Source organism: Physeter macrocephalus, chromosome 12 (assembly GCF_002837175.3).
Source record: "Physeter macrocephalus isolate SW-GA chromosome 12, ASM283717v5, whole genome shotgun sequence".
Lineage (NCBI taxonomy): Eukaryota > Metazoa > Chordata > Mammalia > Artiodactyla > Physeteridae > Physeter > Physeter macrocephalus.
In genome coordinates this window covers 62,023,871-62,041,451 of record NC_041225.1, presented here as the reverse complement: position 1 = coordinate 62,041,451, position 17,581 = coordinate 62,023,871, and the positions used below count along the sequence as shown (strand labels likewise).

Genomic DNA, 17,581 nt, shown 5'->3' with positions numbered 1-17,581 from the left:
CTGATTTCTCATTATGGTTTTGGTTTGCACTTCTCTTCTAACTAATGATATTGAGCATCTTTTCATGTACTTATTGAACATTTCTATATTATCTTTGAAAAAAATGTCTCTTTAGACCTTTTGCACATTTTTGTTAGGTTGTGTCTTTTTATTGTTGAGTTATAAGAGATATTTGTATGTTCTAGATATAAGTCCTTTATGTGATATATGATTTGCAAAACTTTTCTTCTGTGCTAAGTGCTTTCTTTTCAACTTCTTGATGGTATCCTTTGAGATATAAAAATTATAATTTTGTTGAAATCCAATCTATTTTTTTCTTGTGTTGATTATGCATGTGGTGTTTTACCTAAGGCCTTATGTAACTCAAGGTCATGAAGATTTTCGCAAGTATTTTCTTCTAAGCATTTTATAGGTTTGGTTTTTATATTAAGGTCTGTGATCAGTTTTGAGCTAATTTTTGTGTATGGTGTGAAGAAGCTGTCCAACTTCATACTTTTGAATTTGGCCATCCGTTGTCCCAGCATCACTTGTTGAAAAGACTGTATTTTCCCCATTTAACTGTCTTAGCACCCTTGTTGACATTCACTTGTTGGTAGATGTATAGATTTATTTCTGGACTCTGAATTTTATCCCATTCATCTGTATGTTTATCTCTAATGCCAGTACCACACTGTCTTGATTACTGTCGTTTTGTAGTAAGTTTTGAAATTGAGAAGTGGGAGTCCTCCAAGTTTGTTCTTTTTTTACAAGATAGACTTGGTTATTCTGGGTCCCTTGCATTTCTATATGAATCTTAGAATTAGTTTGTCAATTTCTGCAAAGAAGCTAGCTGGGATTTGATAGGGATCACATTGAATTTATGAAGTAATTTGGGGATTAGTGCCGTTTAGCAATATTAAGCCTTTTGATCCATGGACCTGGGATGTCTTTCCATTTATTTAGGTCTTCTTCAATTTTTTTTAAAAACAATATTTTATAGTTCTCAGTGTATAATTTTGAACTTCTTTTGTTAAATTTATTGGAAAGTATTTTATTTGTGCTGGTGGTATGGTAAATGGAATTTTTAAAAATTATTTTTAGGATGTTTATTGCTATTGTGTAGAAATTGATTATCCTGCAACCTTGCTGAACTCTGTTAGTTCTAATAGTTTTATAGTGGATTCCTTAGGATTTTCTGTATACAAGATCATAGTATCTGCAAATAGAGATAGTTTTAACTTCTTTCTTTTCAGTCAAGAGGCCTTTTATTTCTTTTTCTTGCCTAATTTCCCTAGATAGAACCTCCAGTACAATATTGAATAGAAGTGCAAGAGGAGACACCCTTGTAATCTTAGAGGGAAAGCATCCAGTCTTTCACTATTAAACATTATGTTATCTGTGGAGTTTTTGTATGTGCCCTTTATCATGTTGAAGAATTTGCTTTCTCTTCCTAGTTTCTTGAGTATTTTTATCATGAACAACTGCTGGAATTTTCTCAAATATTCTTTCTGCACCTATTGAAATGATCATGTAATTTCTGTTTTTTATTCTGTAGTTATGATGTATTACATTACTTCTTTTTTGGATGTTAAACCAGCCTTGCATTCCTGGAATAAATCCTTTTTGATCCTTGTGTATAATCCTTTTTATGTTTCCGGGTTTAGTTTACTAGTATTTTATTGAGAATTTTTACATCTATATTCGTAAGAGGCAATGGTCTTTACTTTTCTCTTGCAGTGTTCTTGCAAGAACAGGGTAAATAGAGTCAGGAAGTTTTTTCTTCTATTGTATTTTTGGAAGAGTTTGTGAAGAATTGCTATTAATTCTTTTTTAAATGTTTGGTAGAATTCCACAGAGAAGCCATATGAGCCTGGGTATTTCCTTGTGGGAAATTTTAAAATTACTAATTCTATCTCTTTACTTGTTATAGATAATTTTGAATTTTCTATTTCTTTTTTATTCTAGTTTAGAAGTTTGTGTCTTTTTATGAATTTGTTCATTTTATTTAAGCGATCTAATTTGGCGTATAGTTGTTCATAATATTCTCTTATGATCCTTTTTATTTCTATAACATTCATATTAATTTCTATAACATTTCTATAACAATAATTTCTATAACATTCATATTAATGGCCCCTCTTTCATTCCTGATTTTGATAATTGGAATGTCTCCCTTTTTTCTTTGGTCAGTCTAGTGAAAGGTTTGTCAATTTTGTTGATATTTTCCAAGAACCAACTTTTGGTTTTGTTGATATTTTTTGTTGTTTTTCTATTCTCTATTTTATTAATTTTCCCTCTGTTCTTTATTATTTCCTTTCTTCTTCTTGCTTTAAGTTTGTTTGCTTTTCTTTAAGGAGTGTTTTTAATGTGTTTAAAAACAATTGTTCTTTTAATAATTAAAAGCAGAGACAGGTCGATCTGAATTTAAATTCCTCCTTTGCTACTTGCTAGCTTTGTGATTTAGGACAAGTTAGTCTTAGAAAAAATATCATATAAGGGTGAGACGTTAATACATACATCACTGATGGCTTTGAAGATAAATGAGTTAATGTATTTAAAGTGCTTAGATGGGCCTGACAGTTAGTAAGTGCTCAATAAATGGTAACAGTAATTATTAAATATTCCACTTAGAAATTTCCATGTTTGTATTTATCTTAGTAATGTTTTTTCACAAATATAAAAAGTATATCCTTCTAACTCTAGATGATCAAAAACTTTCAATAAGTAGAATCTGAAATGAGATTTTTAGATCAACACTGTCTCTTCCTGTGAATATCATAGGCTTTGTACCTGTATTTTATTTTGAAAATACTTGAAAAAAATATAAAGAAATGATTATTTTTGAATAATTCTTGGTAAATAAATGAATACAAAATTGATATAGCTCTAGACTGGATAACCACCCAGTTTGTTTCACAAATATTGACTGGTTAAATTGATCACTTATATATTTTGTGGATGATCAGTCTTTGCCATATATGTTTGCACTCAGATTCTGGCAATTAACCGTGGAGAAAATTTGAAGATACTGACGGTCAAGGTTAACATTTCTGATGGAGTGAAGAATGAGTTCTGTAGGTGGTGCATCCAAAACAGGTCTGTTTATAGATTTTTACAGAATATTCTTTTTTTTGTTTTTAAAATGCTCTATTGAGATCTATATGTACTGATAATGGAAAGATATCCATTGTGTTAAAAAAACAAAAACAAAAACAGTGACAGGCAATGGATATAGTGTCTTGTAGTGAGGTGGATGGTCCTGGAGTCTGTCATACAGAGTGAAGTAAGTCAGAAAGAGAAAAACAAATACCGTATGCTAACACAGATATATGGAATCTAAAAAAAAAAGGTTCTAACGAACCTAGGGACAGGACAGGAATAAAGACACAGACGTAGAGAATGGACTTGAGGACATGGAGAGGGGAAGGGGAAGCTGGGACTAAGTGAGAGAGTGGCATGGACATAAATACACTACCAAATGTAAAATAGGTAGCTAGTGGGAAGCAGCCTCATAGCACAGGGAGCTCAGCTCGGTGATTTGTGACCACCTAGAGGGGTGGGATAAGGAGGGTGTGAGGGAGATGCAAGAGGGAGGAGATATGGGGATATATGATATGTATAGCTGATTCACTTTGTTATACAGCAGAAACTAACACACCATTGTAAAGCAATTATACTCCAATAAAGATGTTAAAAATATTTTTTTTAATTTAAAAAGTACGTATGTGTGTATGTTTAAATAGGAAATATCTGGGAAGTACATAATTATTAATAGTGGTTATTTCTGGGGAGAGAGACTTTTACTGTAATCCTGTACCATATGAATCTTTTATAAAGAGTATATTTTCTTTTATGAAAAATGAATTAACAGAAACATACTGTATATAGTATATCTGAAATGTTCATTAAGGATAATTGAATCAAAAATTTAATTTATCAGATATTATGTGAATAACGAATGAATGACTGAGGCTGGCTACTAGCTTTTTTTCTTTTTTAAAACTAGCTTTTAGTGCCAATGCATGGGATAGTCTTGTAAAGTAAATTATTCTGTCCCCAAATGTCTGTCATATCACTTTGAGAAAATGCTACACTAAATGGTGCTGCTTTTTTCTTGTGGTAGATTTAAGGGGAACTATATCCTGTATCCATTTCTATTTTAAATGTGGGAAAATGAAAGCTAGATGGAGAGAGCCTGTCTTTCTCTATAGATACCAAATGGGGGGGAGCATATTTCTTTGCCAAAGTGGAGAATATTTCTTTGTCTGTAATGGGTGAATAAAGCATGTCTCTGTCAAAAACATACGTATAGGCCCTGGGTCTTATTCATTTGTTTACAGTACTTTCCTGACCCCCCCCGTAGGTATTTGAGTTTGTGACCTCTGTCTTAATTTGTATGCTTCATTGTGCACATCTTACATAGCATGTATTTTGTATTGTGAAATTTAGTTAAAGTGCGGTCCTTCTTAGTTTTATTCAGCAGTGTTTAACTATTGAATTGAGGAAGAATCAACTTTTACGATGATACCCTATAAGGGAAACCCATTGTGTTTCCTTTAAGTTTAGAAGTAATAAGGTCTGTGCCTTCTCTATACTGTTTCAGGTCCCTTCGAGTGCTAAATGAATAGATCACAGGAAGCCAGTCAAGAGATAGAAATTGCTGTGGGGTGAGGAAGAAAAAGGAGTTTCTATAATGCAGGAAGTGAGTATAGCTGGGTCTGTGGTCTAAAGGTCACTGTGAATGAGTATAATTGAGGCATCATTAGTTATAAAATAGACCCACAGCACTCTGTTCCAGGGAGGTGAGCAGTCACGCCATAGGATAACCTTGAGGTTTAAGGAAGGCTACTGGGGCTTCCAGAGAAATTGGGTATCTAATGTTAAAGATTTCCATTTTTCTCCTACCAGCAATCTGGAAACCTTGGTTTGGCTTTAAAGGGAATGACCCACCAGCAGATATCAGATATATTCATTATAAGAATCACTCCATTAGGGCCTTCCTGCCTCTAAGGACTCTTTTTCTAGTGTATTGTCCCATGACCCAGGGCTATGTTCTCTCCTAACTGGCCAAGCTCCAGAGTATGGTGATAAGGGCCTCAGTAATCTGGCTACTGCCATATTTTCTAGCCTCATCTACCCTGCAACCTGATCCTGCAGCTTTATGCCCTTGTATTACTAATCTGCTTCTAGTTACTCGAGCTTATCATGCTCTTTCATGCCTCTAAGCTTTTACATATGGTATGGTTTCTTCCCAGAATGCTTTTATTCCTTTTTCTTACTTGGTAAACCACAATTCATTTTTTTAAAGCCATCTCAGATGTTTCTTCTGGGATGTCTTTGTTTGACATTGAATTTCCCCAATTAATAACAACAACACAGCTATAAGTTTTATTGCACTTTGCTTCATTGTGCTTCGCAGATATTGGTTTGTTTTTGTTTTTGTCTTTTTTTTACAAATTGAAGGTTTGTGGCAACCTTGTGTTGAGCATATCTATTGGTACCATTTTTCCAATAGCATTATTTTTTGGTTAAGGTATGTACATTGTTTTCTAAGACATAATGGTATTACACACTTAGTAGACTACATTATAGTGTAAACATAACTCTTATATGCTCTAGGAAACCAAAAACTTCATGTGACTCACCTTACTGTGATATTCACTTTATTGTGGTGGTCTGGAACCAAACCCACAATATCTCCAAGGTATGCCTGTAACATAACAAAATAATAATAATAACTTTCTAATTCATATCCTAGTTCTCCCTACGTTTCATGCCCTCAGGTATAGGTGACAGTAGGAAGAAACAAGGATTTGGATGGAAGGAAGGATGTATGTCCTGCCTAAAAGCACTTTCATTCAAATTAAAAAACAAAACTATATTCTACTCAAATAATACCCTTCTATGGAAGGGATTCAGTTAGTTATTATTATGTAGCCTTTGGTGTATCACATTATAAGTAAGGGAGATGACAGTGTCCCTAAAGTATATTAATGGTTTATTAGGAACCATTGATAAAATATTAATGTTTTCTATTCAAGAGCCATTGAAGGACACGGGCAGAGATGCTGTAGATGTAGGGAACACAGAGAAGGGGTAGGGCTGAATTTGTTTGTCCTTTTTAGCTTGTGTTTTTCTCTTACTGTTCTTTCTCCAGTTTCTACTAACAGTGGGTTCTCTGGCATTTATATTTATCAATATGTATGCAGATACACTGCCTAGTAGAATAGTACAACCTGAGGAATAGAGTGAGTTCTACTCAAGGATGACAAGAGGCAAAGGTTAAAACAGAGTTTCTCCTTTGCTCAATCTACTTTAACTCTCAGGAAGAGATTAAGAAATGGGAGAAGAAGGACATAGTGCTTGTCTTAGCTTCGGCTGCCATAACAAAATACCATAGACTAGGTGGCTTAAACAACAGAAATTTATTTTCTCCCTGTTCTGGAGACTGGAAGTCCAAGATCAAGGTCAGGCTGATTTGGTTTCTGGTGAGAACCCTCTTTTTGTCTTGCAGACAGCAGTCTTCTCATCATGTCCTCACCTGGCGTGGGGGGAGAGAGAAGGGGGTATCTGATATTTCTTCTTTTCAGGGCACTCACTAATCCTCTCATGGGGGCCCTACCCTCATGACCTCATCTAAACCTGATTACCTCCCAAAGGCCCCGTCTCCAAATATCATCTGATTTGAGGGTTGGGGCTTCAACATACTAATTTTAGGGGACATAATTCAGTCTATAGCAGTGGTTCAGTAATTTTTTGGTGACTTTCTTATATCTTAAAAATTTTTACCATTATTAATAATGCCTTGGAGACTCTTCTCAGAATAGGAAAGTTTTTTCCTCCCTTAAGTTTTATGTCTTACCATGGTTACCAGGTTTTTAAAAATAAGAACTCCAGATGTCATAGTAATAATTTTCAGACATCACTGTCTCTCCTTACAGATTATGTTACTTTGGATTCAATAAAGTTTCTTCCCCCCTTTTCTTTTCCACTTCCTCTCTGCTCTTCCAGGAGCCCTTTTATGGCCTTATTATTGTTACATCAGTTTTAGTATAGCGTTTTCTTTTTTGCAGGTGGAGACCACGTGGCTTTGCAAGGCCAGAGTTAATGAAGATCTTATACAACTCACTGGATGATTCCTTTAAACGCCTTATTTATCCTCTCCTTTGTAGAGAGTTCAGGTATGCATCTTGTCTTATTTAACTTTCTGGACTGTTTATTTTTATGTATAGTAATAGGCCCATTAAAGCATGTAGTAAATATTTGTTGATTCATTAACCAATCCAAAGAACTGAGACAGAATCACAAAGTCTTAAATTCAAGCATAGATTTCAATCTGTAGAGGCATTCACATGCATGGATCACAAAACATAGCTCTTAATTACGGTATACTTTTCAAATCTTGATCACTTAATGTGTACCCCTTCCAGTTCTGCAATACTAGTCTTGGAATTTGACAGCTAAGCCAAATAAATGGTTTTATTGATGAGAGATTTGGCTTGGGAGAAACAAACTAAGAAGTTAATGGAGAAGTTAGTTGGCAGCAGTTTTAGAGGTAAGAGAGCCAAAAAAAGCATAAGGAAATCAGGGGAGCACATGATGAATGTATTACTATGAGAGAAAGCTAATATATATTAGCAAACGGAGTTGTTTCAATGAATAATTATCAGCAGTGATGAACAAATATTAGGAGATTATTAAGGTGACTATCTAAATGGACTAGCAGAAGATCTAAAGGTTACAAAGAACTGCAAAAGAGGTGAGGGGGCTTCCCTGGTGGCGCAGTGGTTGAGAGTCTGCCTGCCGATGCAGCGGACATGGGTTTGTGCCCCGGTCTGGGAAGATCCCACATTCCGCGGAGCAGCTGGGCCAGTGAGCCATGGCTGCTGAGCCTGCGCGTCCGGAGCCTGTGCTCCGCAACGGGAGAGGTCACAACAGTGAGAGGCCCGCGTACCGAAGAAAAAAAAAATAGGTGAGGTACCGAATTGTTTTTAGGGGAGGAGATGGGCAGAAATGTTGGGAGGCAAAAACCCTCTTTCCTGCTTCTCTCTAGCCTTTGTCTTGGTAGTCAATGTTTAGACACCAGCCATGCCTTCATATATTCCTTTCTATGTGCTATAGATTTTCTTCATTCCCACTTATTTAGTGTTTCAGCAAGGGTCACCTGGAAACTATAGATTTCTAGCCATCTCTTCAGCCTCACTAGAATTTATAGCAGCCTTTATGTTTGTCTGTTTTTCTTTTGCTGGACTTGGCCATTGACTTTGGAGGCATTTAGAGTAGGGAGTGAGCAGGTACTATTAAAAAGGACATATAGTTCCTTTGTCCAACCTTTTTTAACAAAATCATTCATTCTCTTGATTCATCCTTTTATCTTGTTTTCTCATGTTGCATATAATGTCCAGTGGTGCATTTGACATTTTACATATATTTGATGTGAATAGCTTTACTGCTTGTGGAATAATTTCATTGAGATTTAATTTGTGTAGTTTGCTCTGGGATTATTTAATGTATAATTCTTCTCCGACTTCCATTAGCAGTGGCAAGCAAGAGCACTTTCCTCTTTTTTCTAAAATGCCTGTGGTTAAAAAAATATATCTTATTTCATTCCATAAGTTGGTTTGCAGACATTGTCTACAGATTTGTCTCTTCATAGAAATACTTGTAATTACCTGAAACAGCAGTTGAGGGGGAAAACCCTCAATTGATTTATTAAAGTAATTAAATTACTTTAATTCTCTAATTAAAAAGAAATTTGTCCAAATGCAGAAAAATTGAAAGAATCAGTAAAACACAAAGGAAAAAAAACCCATATAATTTCACCACGTAGAGATAACCATGGTTAACTAGACTTTTCTCCATTCATGTGTGTGTATTAAAAGAGATCAAACAGACTATACTATTTTGCAGCCATTTTATTCAGTTGACTGTATAAGATTCAGAGTCTGCTTCTTCATTTTTGTTTCCATGACTGTCATGATCATTCATCCCTGTGTCATTTTTCACACATACCTCTTTCATCAAAACTACATTATCAGTATTACCAAGTGCTGTCTATTATGCCATCTTTTATTATATCTTGAGTTTTGCCTCCTCTTTATCTCCATCATTACTAAGAGAAAGTGTATGCATGGTTAGTTCAGGTTATCATCATTTCTTGTCTGAATTACCATACTAGTATCATAGATGATCTCTGTCTTGTATTTTCTAATACATATTCCACATTGCCATCCTTAAATTCCCATCTGATTATTTCATACTCTTCTACTTAAAATCCTTCAGTGGATCTTCTTTGTCTCCAGGATAAACACCAAGCTCTTTAGAAGAACCCTTTGTGGTCTGTTTTTTTCTTCCTCTGTAGCCCTTTGTCTTGGTATTTCTTTTTATTTTATCGTATGAAGTTACTTGCTTTTTCTATAAATGAGCCATGAGCTTTGACATCTGCTGCTTCTGTTGCCCAGAGTGTTTTCTCAATGCTCTTCAGCTACTATCCCTGCCTTTGTTTGCTTAACTATTACTTATCCTTCTTGATTCACCTGAGAAGACATCTCTTTTAGAAAGTTCTCCTAATTTAGCTATCCCTACTGTGTGTTATACTCGTCTGTTTTTCTGTTTCTTCCACTAGACAGTGATCTTCAGGGTAGGGATTTTTTCAGCTTTGTATCTCTTACGTCAATCACAGGTACCTTATATAAGACTGAGTACAAATGCTCACTCAATAAATAAAGTTAAACGTGAAGATTTAGAAATACCTGTAATGATATCTTCATGTTGCTTGGCTGAATGCAGGGAGAATGACAGTGAAATATTAGAGAAGATGAGAGAAAAGCCGTACGAAGCTGAATTAAGCCAGGAAAACAAATGTTGGTTAGCTGTATGTGCCTTTAGATATGTAGATAATTCTACCTCAACGCTGATAGAAATGTGCCCTGAATTGCTTTTGTTCTTGTGGCCATTGGCATGCAGTTTTTTTTTTTTAACCTGGTCTAATAGAGAAGACATACTTTTAATAAATTCTTTTGAGTTTCAGGAGATAATATGTTAAGAACTCTTGTTAAATAGGCAAATGGTGTAAAACTTAGTTTCCAAATGCCTTTAAGTCCAATAGAGCATATTTTTTTATCCTAGAAAAAGTTTGAAAATTACACTTTTAATAGCTTCTCTGGATAAAATTGGGAAGTTATTTATGTGCGGCAATGTTCTGGACTGGTATTAATTTCTGTGGTCATGTCACATCACTGTGAGAATGACGAGGGGGTAGATGTGGGGAATGGAATAGAGTGAGAAGATGGCCTTGAGATATATATAGGTGAAGGTGTAAAACTAAGCATTGTTGGAGGAGGCTACTTATGATTCAGTAATTGACCACTAATTAATTATGTGCTTATATTTTTAATCAGCTGATAAACTGTGACATCCCATGTAATGTCCAGATCTTTATACACCCTGTCTCTCTCATATACACAGATACTTATACATGTAGATTTCTTATATAAGGTTGAGCAGATAGAGAAGGAGCGTAGGTATGACAAACTCAGCAGGTTTGATACCACAAAATTGTTTGTGGTATCTGTATTACTGAGCTTAGCAAAAAGAGACTCAATATAATTTTGTATGTAAGTTTTTTTCTCTTAAGTTATTTTGTTAATAATGAATGCTCCAATGAGGAATAATTGTGTTCTTTTTCTGGAAGAAAATTTGAATGAATGAAAACTGAATACTTTATCTTTTTTCTTCTCTTTTTCTGTTTCTAAAGAGCCAGACTAACATCAGATGCAGAGAAAGAATCAGTAATGATGTTTGGACGGAACCTTCGTCAGCTCCTTTTAACAAGCCCTGTCCCAGGGCGTACCTTGATGGGAGTGGATCCCGGTTATAAACACGGTTGCAAATTAGCTATAATTTCTCCTACCAGTAAGCATACCTTTCAGCATTTTATATAGAAGTTGTTTGGTTGGTCATAAATTTCACTTCATATACTTCAAATCCTCATATACATGAGGATTTGGAAATAATGCTAATTTTCAAGGAATAGAAGATGGTTTTCTCACAAAAAGGGATATAGGAATCAGGATGAAGCTTCCTGTTTGGCCTGTTTGTTGACTCAAACAGTCAACATTTACTATCATTTATGCCCTTTCCTAGGTCACAGTGGATATATTGAGGATTAACTGGGCTCAGACTTTAATAACTGTTTATCCCCTATCAGCTTCTGTTTATACTGACTGCATTTATATATGATACATTTTGATTCTGTGTATATTTTATTTTTGTTTTTTAAAAAATATTTATTTATTTATTTGGCTGCATTGGGTCTTAGTTGCAGCATGCAGAATCTTTTTGTTGCGGCGCACGGGCTTCTCTAGTTGCTGCGCGTGGGCTTCTCTCTAGTTGTGGCACGTGGGCTCCAGAGTGCGCGGGCTTAGTAGTTGCAGCTCGCGGGCTTAGTTGCCCCGTGGCATGTGGGATCTTAGTTCCCCAACCAGGGATCGAACCTGCGTCCCCTACAATGGAAGGTGGACTCAACCACTGGACCACCAGGGAAGTCCTGATTCTGTGTATATTTTAAATACCACGAGACATTTTCATTGTTTTGTCCAGTCAGTATTTTTTTTCCTGTTTACTCATTTATTTGCCCTTTCTGTTATCTTCATTTCTTTCTGCATTTCTGTGTTTCCATTTGAGATCACTTTCTTTCTTCCTAAAACTCTAGTCTGTTACATTTTAATGTGGATCAGCTAGTGACAAATTGTCTCGGTTTTTTTTTTCTGAAAGTTTCTGATTTGCCTTCGGTTTTGAAAAATATTTTTGCTGGGTGTAGAATTCAAAATTGGCAGTTATTTTCAGTGCTTTAAGGATGTCATTTCTTTCTTTCTTTTTTTTTTTTTTCCTGGCTATTACAGTTTCTGTTGAGAAGTCAGACAAAAATCTTATTATTGTTCCTTTGAAGGTGATAATTTTTTCCTCTGCCTGATTTTTTCCTAATTTTTTCCTCTGATTTTTTCTTTGTGGTTTTCAGAAGTTTTCTTATATGCTTAGCTGTTTGTGTTTGTGTTATTTATTTGTTTTGGAGGGAAGGGGACATGAATTCTGCTTGAGGTTTGTAGACCTTCTTGCATCTCTTTTTGGAATTCTAATTACGTGTATTTTAGACCATTCAATTTCCTCTTCTATTTTCAGTTCTTTTATTTTTTATTGATTGTCTTTAAGTTAATTAATCCTCTATTCTGCTATGTCTAATGTGCTATTAAATCCATCCATTGAGTTATTTATTTAAGTTATGTTTTTAAGTTTTTGAATTTCCATTTGGTATTTATAAAAAATAGATTACAGTTCTGTGGTGAACTTCTTCACCTTTTAATTTTTTTGATTGTTTACATTTTTCTTATGTTTCATTTGGTTTAAGTTTTCATTCCTAGAATAACTTTTTCTTTCATATTTAATTCATTCCTAATTTCTTTCATCTTACTTCTGACATTTTCTAATTCTGATTTATTTTATTCTCATTTTCTCTAATCTTTTTTTTTTGGTAGCTTGTTCTTATATATTAGGTTACAGTTTTTCTCTGTTTTGGGGCACATCTTTCTGTAAGGACATCATACTAGTCTTTTTTATTTCCTGATTTGAAAAATAATCATTCTATATGAAATTTGACTATGATCCTTTTCTGTTGCTTAGTTTTACATAAAATTAGTTTTTCTCAACTTTTAGGATGGAAGGCCAGCTGTATATCTCTAGAACTATCATTTCTACTTTTTCCAAATTATTGGGAAGAAAAACTTTACCTATTTGGTTAGAGAGATAACCTTATACTTTCTGAAATTTGCTTTCCTATTGCTTTCTTCCCTTTTATCTAGACTTTTTTTCCCCTTTGTCCATACTGTCCTTACCTTGCTCAATGTGGATATGATGCTCAACAGTTTTTTCTCACTGTGGGGTTTTGTCTTGAAAAGAATGTTCTACTTGTTAATTTCAAGAGTTCAGAGATCAGAGTTTTCCAGTCCTTTCTGAACTTACTGTGCAACCTTTGTACTGACCTATAAATTAGAATATGCAAAGGTCTTTTCCAGTTTTGCTTTCTATTCTCAGACAGACCAGTTTTGATTTCCAGGGAAGTACCTTCTGACATTTTGAGGCTTCCTCCAATCTCAGGTCCATGAGATACTCCATTGTTTCTCTGTGCCTCCTCCCACAGAAATGCTGATGCACATTGGTCTTGGTGGTTATTGGTGCATTGTTCCCACCTGCTCACCTTTTGTGTTTTGTGGGGATACTTTTTTTTTATAAATTACAGTCATGGGCTTTTTTTTTGGTACATGGGCCTCTCACTGTTGTGGCCTCTCCCGTTGCGGAGCACAGGCTCCGGATGCGCAGGCTCAGCGGCCATGGCTCACGGGCCCAGATGCTCCACGGCATGTGGGATCTTCCCGGACCGGGGCACGAACCCGTGTCCCTTGCATCGGCAGGCGGACTCTTAACCACTGCGCCACCAGGAAAGCCCCAGTCATGGGCTTTTGATTTTGCTGTCCTAAGTTGATCTTTTTTCATGATGTGCATTTTTACAATAAATGGGAAGTATATTCTGTCAGTGTTTTTTCCTGCATTTATTGAGCTATCATATAGCTTTTATCCTTTACTGTATTTGTATTGTTTATAGAATGGTTCTTTTTAAAATTTTATGCACACATAAATACATATATGCATATGTATTTTCAGTCTGTTTTGGTAAGAGTTTTCCAAGAATTTATCCATTTCATCATTTAATCTAAATTAACATCAAGTTGTTTATAATAATCTCTCTGTATCTTTTAAATTTGTGCTGAATCTCTAGTTATACTCCCTTTTCATTTCTAATATAATTTATTTGTGTCATCCTTTCTTTTACTTGATTGGTATAGCTAAAAGTATGTATTTTTCTTAACATGTGATTTAAAATTTTAAGCTTCATAGGTCCTCTCTGTTTTATGGAGTTTTTTTCTGTTTCATTAATTTCTGCTTTTTTAACTTTATTATTTTCTTCCTTCCACTTTCTTTGAGATTATTCTGTCGTCCTTTTCCTAACTTCCTAATTTGGTCACTTAGCTCATTATTTCTGTTCTTTAGGAGTTACCCTCAAATTTTAAAATATATTTCTGGCTGAAATATAGTACAGAAAAGCTCACAGTTCATAAGTATGCAGCTGAAAAAATTACATAAGGTAAAGAAATTTACATATCTACAACCCAAAGGAAGAAATAGAGTAGTATTACAACACTCACTGATATATAGTAAATGTTCAGTAAATGTTAGCTTTTGCTATTTTTTAAAAATTTTATTTATTTTTTGGCTGCGTTGGGTCTTCATTGCTGCATGCAGGTTTTCTGGCTTTTTCTAGTTGCGGCAAGTGGGGGCTGCTCTTCGGGCGGCTACTCTTCGTTGCGGTGTGCAGGCTTCTCATTGTGGTGGCTTCTCTTATTGCCGAGCACAGGCTGTAGGCACGTGGGCTTCAGTAGTTGTGGCGCGTGGGCTCAGTAGTTGTGGCTCGCGGGCTCTAGAGCACAGGCTCAGTAGTTGTGGCGCACGGGCTTAGTTGCTCTGTGGTATGTGGGATCTTCCTGGACCAGGGCTCAAACCCATGTCCCCTGCATTGGCAGGTGGATTCTTAACCACTGCGCCACCAGGGAAGTCCCAGCTTTTACTATTTTTGATGTTAAGTGTTATTAAAAATCACTTCTCTTTTAGGTATCATGGCATATTATCTAGTTGATAATGATTTTTGTATAACAAAATAGAGTTCTAATAACTTTGGAGGTAACAAAATTTCAGAATGCTTAAGGGGGAATCTGATTAAGGAATATGAAAGATTCAGACTGCATTTTAAAAGATGAACCAGTTCCCTTTTCAGTTTCAACTTGCTTAATCAAATCAGTGGTGTGTTATGTTTTGTAATTTCTTACAAAATGGCCTTTTCTTTTCATTTTTTTCCTAAGGTCAGATACTTCATACTGACGTGGTATACTTGCATTGTGGACAAGGCTTCCGAGAGGCAGAGAAAATAAAGAGGCTTTTGCTGAATTTCAAGTATGAAAATAAGTAACCTTTTGAGTATTTCAGTGGCTCAGCCAATCAGAGATATCTTTGAAGTCCCTAATTTGGAGGGAGGGATTAAGGGAAGTGCCTTGGTGTTAGAAAAGGAACCATGTAAAACAATGCTGGGGCAAATTGCTGGAGAACTCTACATTTGGAGACTCTGGAGGAATGCTACTCCCTTCCTCTGCTGCCTTCACTAAACAAAGGTGGTAATATGACCAAAAGTGAGATTTTAATTCTTCAGTTTGGGGCTTCTCGCTCTCTTTCTTTCTTCCTCCCTCCCTCCCTCTCTCTCTCTCTTTCTTTTTCATGGATCTGAGGAATGGATGTGGCAGTAGTTAGAGAAGCTTCAGAAATTACTTGAAAACATATCACATAATTCAGTCATAATTCTTTATTACGGCTTAGAATGTTCCAGAGTTTACTTATTCATGTCTAAATTTCATTCCTTCTAGATGGGAAGAAAGCTGACTATTCTTGAGATTGTGTGACCATAAGACATTTCTCCACTGCCTCCTATAATACCAAGTGCAGGAGCAGTGTCTTCGCTTCTGCATAAGTCTGTGTGGCCCCTGTGAGATAGTGGAGAGATTGCTTGGATATATGAGAGAATAAGAGCATCATATAATACTGTTCATGCATTCTGTCCATTTTCTCCTGATTGATTTAGAAGCATGCCTTGATCTCATCCAGTTTCTCATTCTGTTTTTCCTTGAAGCTGCAGCACAGTGGTGATTGGAAATGGAACTGCCTGCCGGGAAACAGAAGCTTACTTTGCTGACCTGATAATGAAAAACTACTTTGCACCACTGGACATCGTTTACTGGTAAGGATGTTAGGAATGTTTGTTTTCTTTGAGAGGCAAAGGAACTTCTGAAGTTCCTTCTGTGATAAATTCTCCCTTGTCTTTTTAAGATGTACTTCTTGTTTGCCCTCATATCACCTCTTCCTATTCATAAGAGCTTTGCAGGACAATGTAAAGTGTCTGCCTCTTGGAGAAATTGGCATTTCAGTATCCTGAAACCGCTCACAGATGCAGCAAGTTAGGGCTTACTTGAATTCATGGGATTTTCCAGGTAGTACTTTGTGTGATGGCTCTAGCTAACTAGTGACTGATAAGTAGAATGGTGTATAGGTCTAGCAGCTATAGACCGTGGATAACTTAGCCTTCTTCTCCCAAAGTTTTGATGACTGTGAACCATTGGCCTTCAGAACTGAGAGCCAAGGTAAATATTACAAATTAAAAGTGTTTCTTTTCTTTTTTTTTTTTTTAAAGCATTTCTGATGTTCCTTTCTTGTTAGTCTCTTCATCACACGCTCTCATTTTGTATGGGCATACAGTTGACTTCTAAATAACTTTGTATTAGAATGACCCATTTCTTTAGTCCTGCTCCCAGATCTGTAGTAGTTTTGCTGTCATCCACCATTGTTTCCTTACTTTCCGTTTGAACCTCAAATAGCCACCTTTACCTTTTCCAAAGTATGGTAGCATGCTAAATCCTAAAGGGTTTAATTCTAGGAGAGAAGATAGTTATAATAGATGATATCTAGGGGAGAGCATGTAAGAGCCATCTCCCACTGCTTTTCGAGAAATGTAATAACTAAGTATAGTCAACTGATAAGTATGGGATCAGGATCAACAAAACAAAACCAAAAGCCAACACAGGAAGAAGAATTCTAGGATCCATTCAGATAGGCCAAAAGAGAGGGGTCTTGTATTTAGTGTAATATTCCGTGTGCCAAGAGTATAATCAAGATGTTAGAAAAACAAACGCAGAGTAACCAAAGGGGATTAAAAGGTCAGGGACAAACTGTAGGTGCCATGGGATCATGGTTCAGGAAAGGATCAGGTTGAATAGTTTGGCTCAGCTTTTTTCCCTCTCCTTCTTATTCAGTTTGGTCTAGGAAATACTGTGGATCTTCTCTATTCTGGGAATTGCACACATGTACCCAGTCCTTTTGAGAACCTACCACAAGGACCTGACATAGATAATACAGTTTATTTCAGGCAACTTCTTTGATTTCTTTTTAACTTGTTCACATTAATTGGATATAAATATCTTGGATACATTTATAGCGATTATAAATAGAAATTTCAAATTATTAAAAACATTAAATAGTGAAGACTTGTCAGACTTGTCAGATTTCATCTGAATTTGCTTACAGAGGCTCTCTTTCTTGAACTTGCAGCAGTATATGGTAGTAGAAAGAGGATGAGCTTTGGAGCCAGGCAAATCTGGGTTCATCTTTTGTTGTCACCATTTACTAGTTACGCAAGTTTGGAAGACTTACTCTGCCTCTCTGAGTTTCTCTTTCCATCATTAAAATGGGGAATGCTTTTGCTTTCAGTAACATTTTGAAGTTTTCTTTATAATTATTTTTCATATTCAATATTAAAACTTTCTTTTATATTTCTCTCTTTTTGTGTTTGTATTAAGAATTACTTTACTATGTTACTTTATATCTCTGTGAAGGAGCACTTTTTTTTTTTTTTTTTTTTTTTTTTTTGTGGTATGCGGGCCTCCCTCTGCTG

The 17,581-nt window shown here is 35.6% G+C and overlaps 1 protein-coding gene across 1 annotated transcript in view; it reads left to right on the top strand.

The window, feature by feature from the left end:
* The window catches only part of SRBD1 (S1 RNA binding domain 1), a 234,013-nt gene that overhangs the window by 45,612 nt on the left and 170,820 nt on the right, over nt 1-17,581 (top strand). The window contains exons 10-14 of the mRNA XM_024118922.3: nt 2,972-3,075; nt 7,053-7,160; nt 10,736-10,893; nt 14,949-15,039; nt 15,767-15,874. Of these exons, the coding sequence (XP_023974690.1) occupies nt 2,972-3,075; nt 7,053-7,160; nt 10,736-10,893; nt 14,949-15,039; nt 15,767-15,874 (569 nt within the window). The remainder of the gene's footprint in view (nt 1-2,971; nt 3,076-7,052; nt 7,161-10,735; nt 10,894-14,948; nt 15,040-15,766; nt 15,875-17,581) is intronic.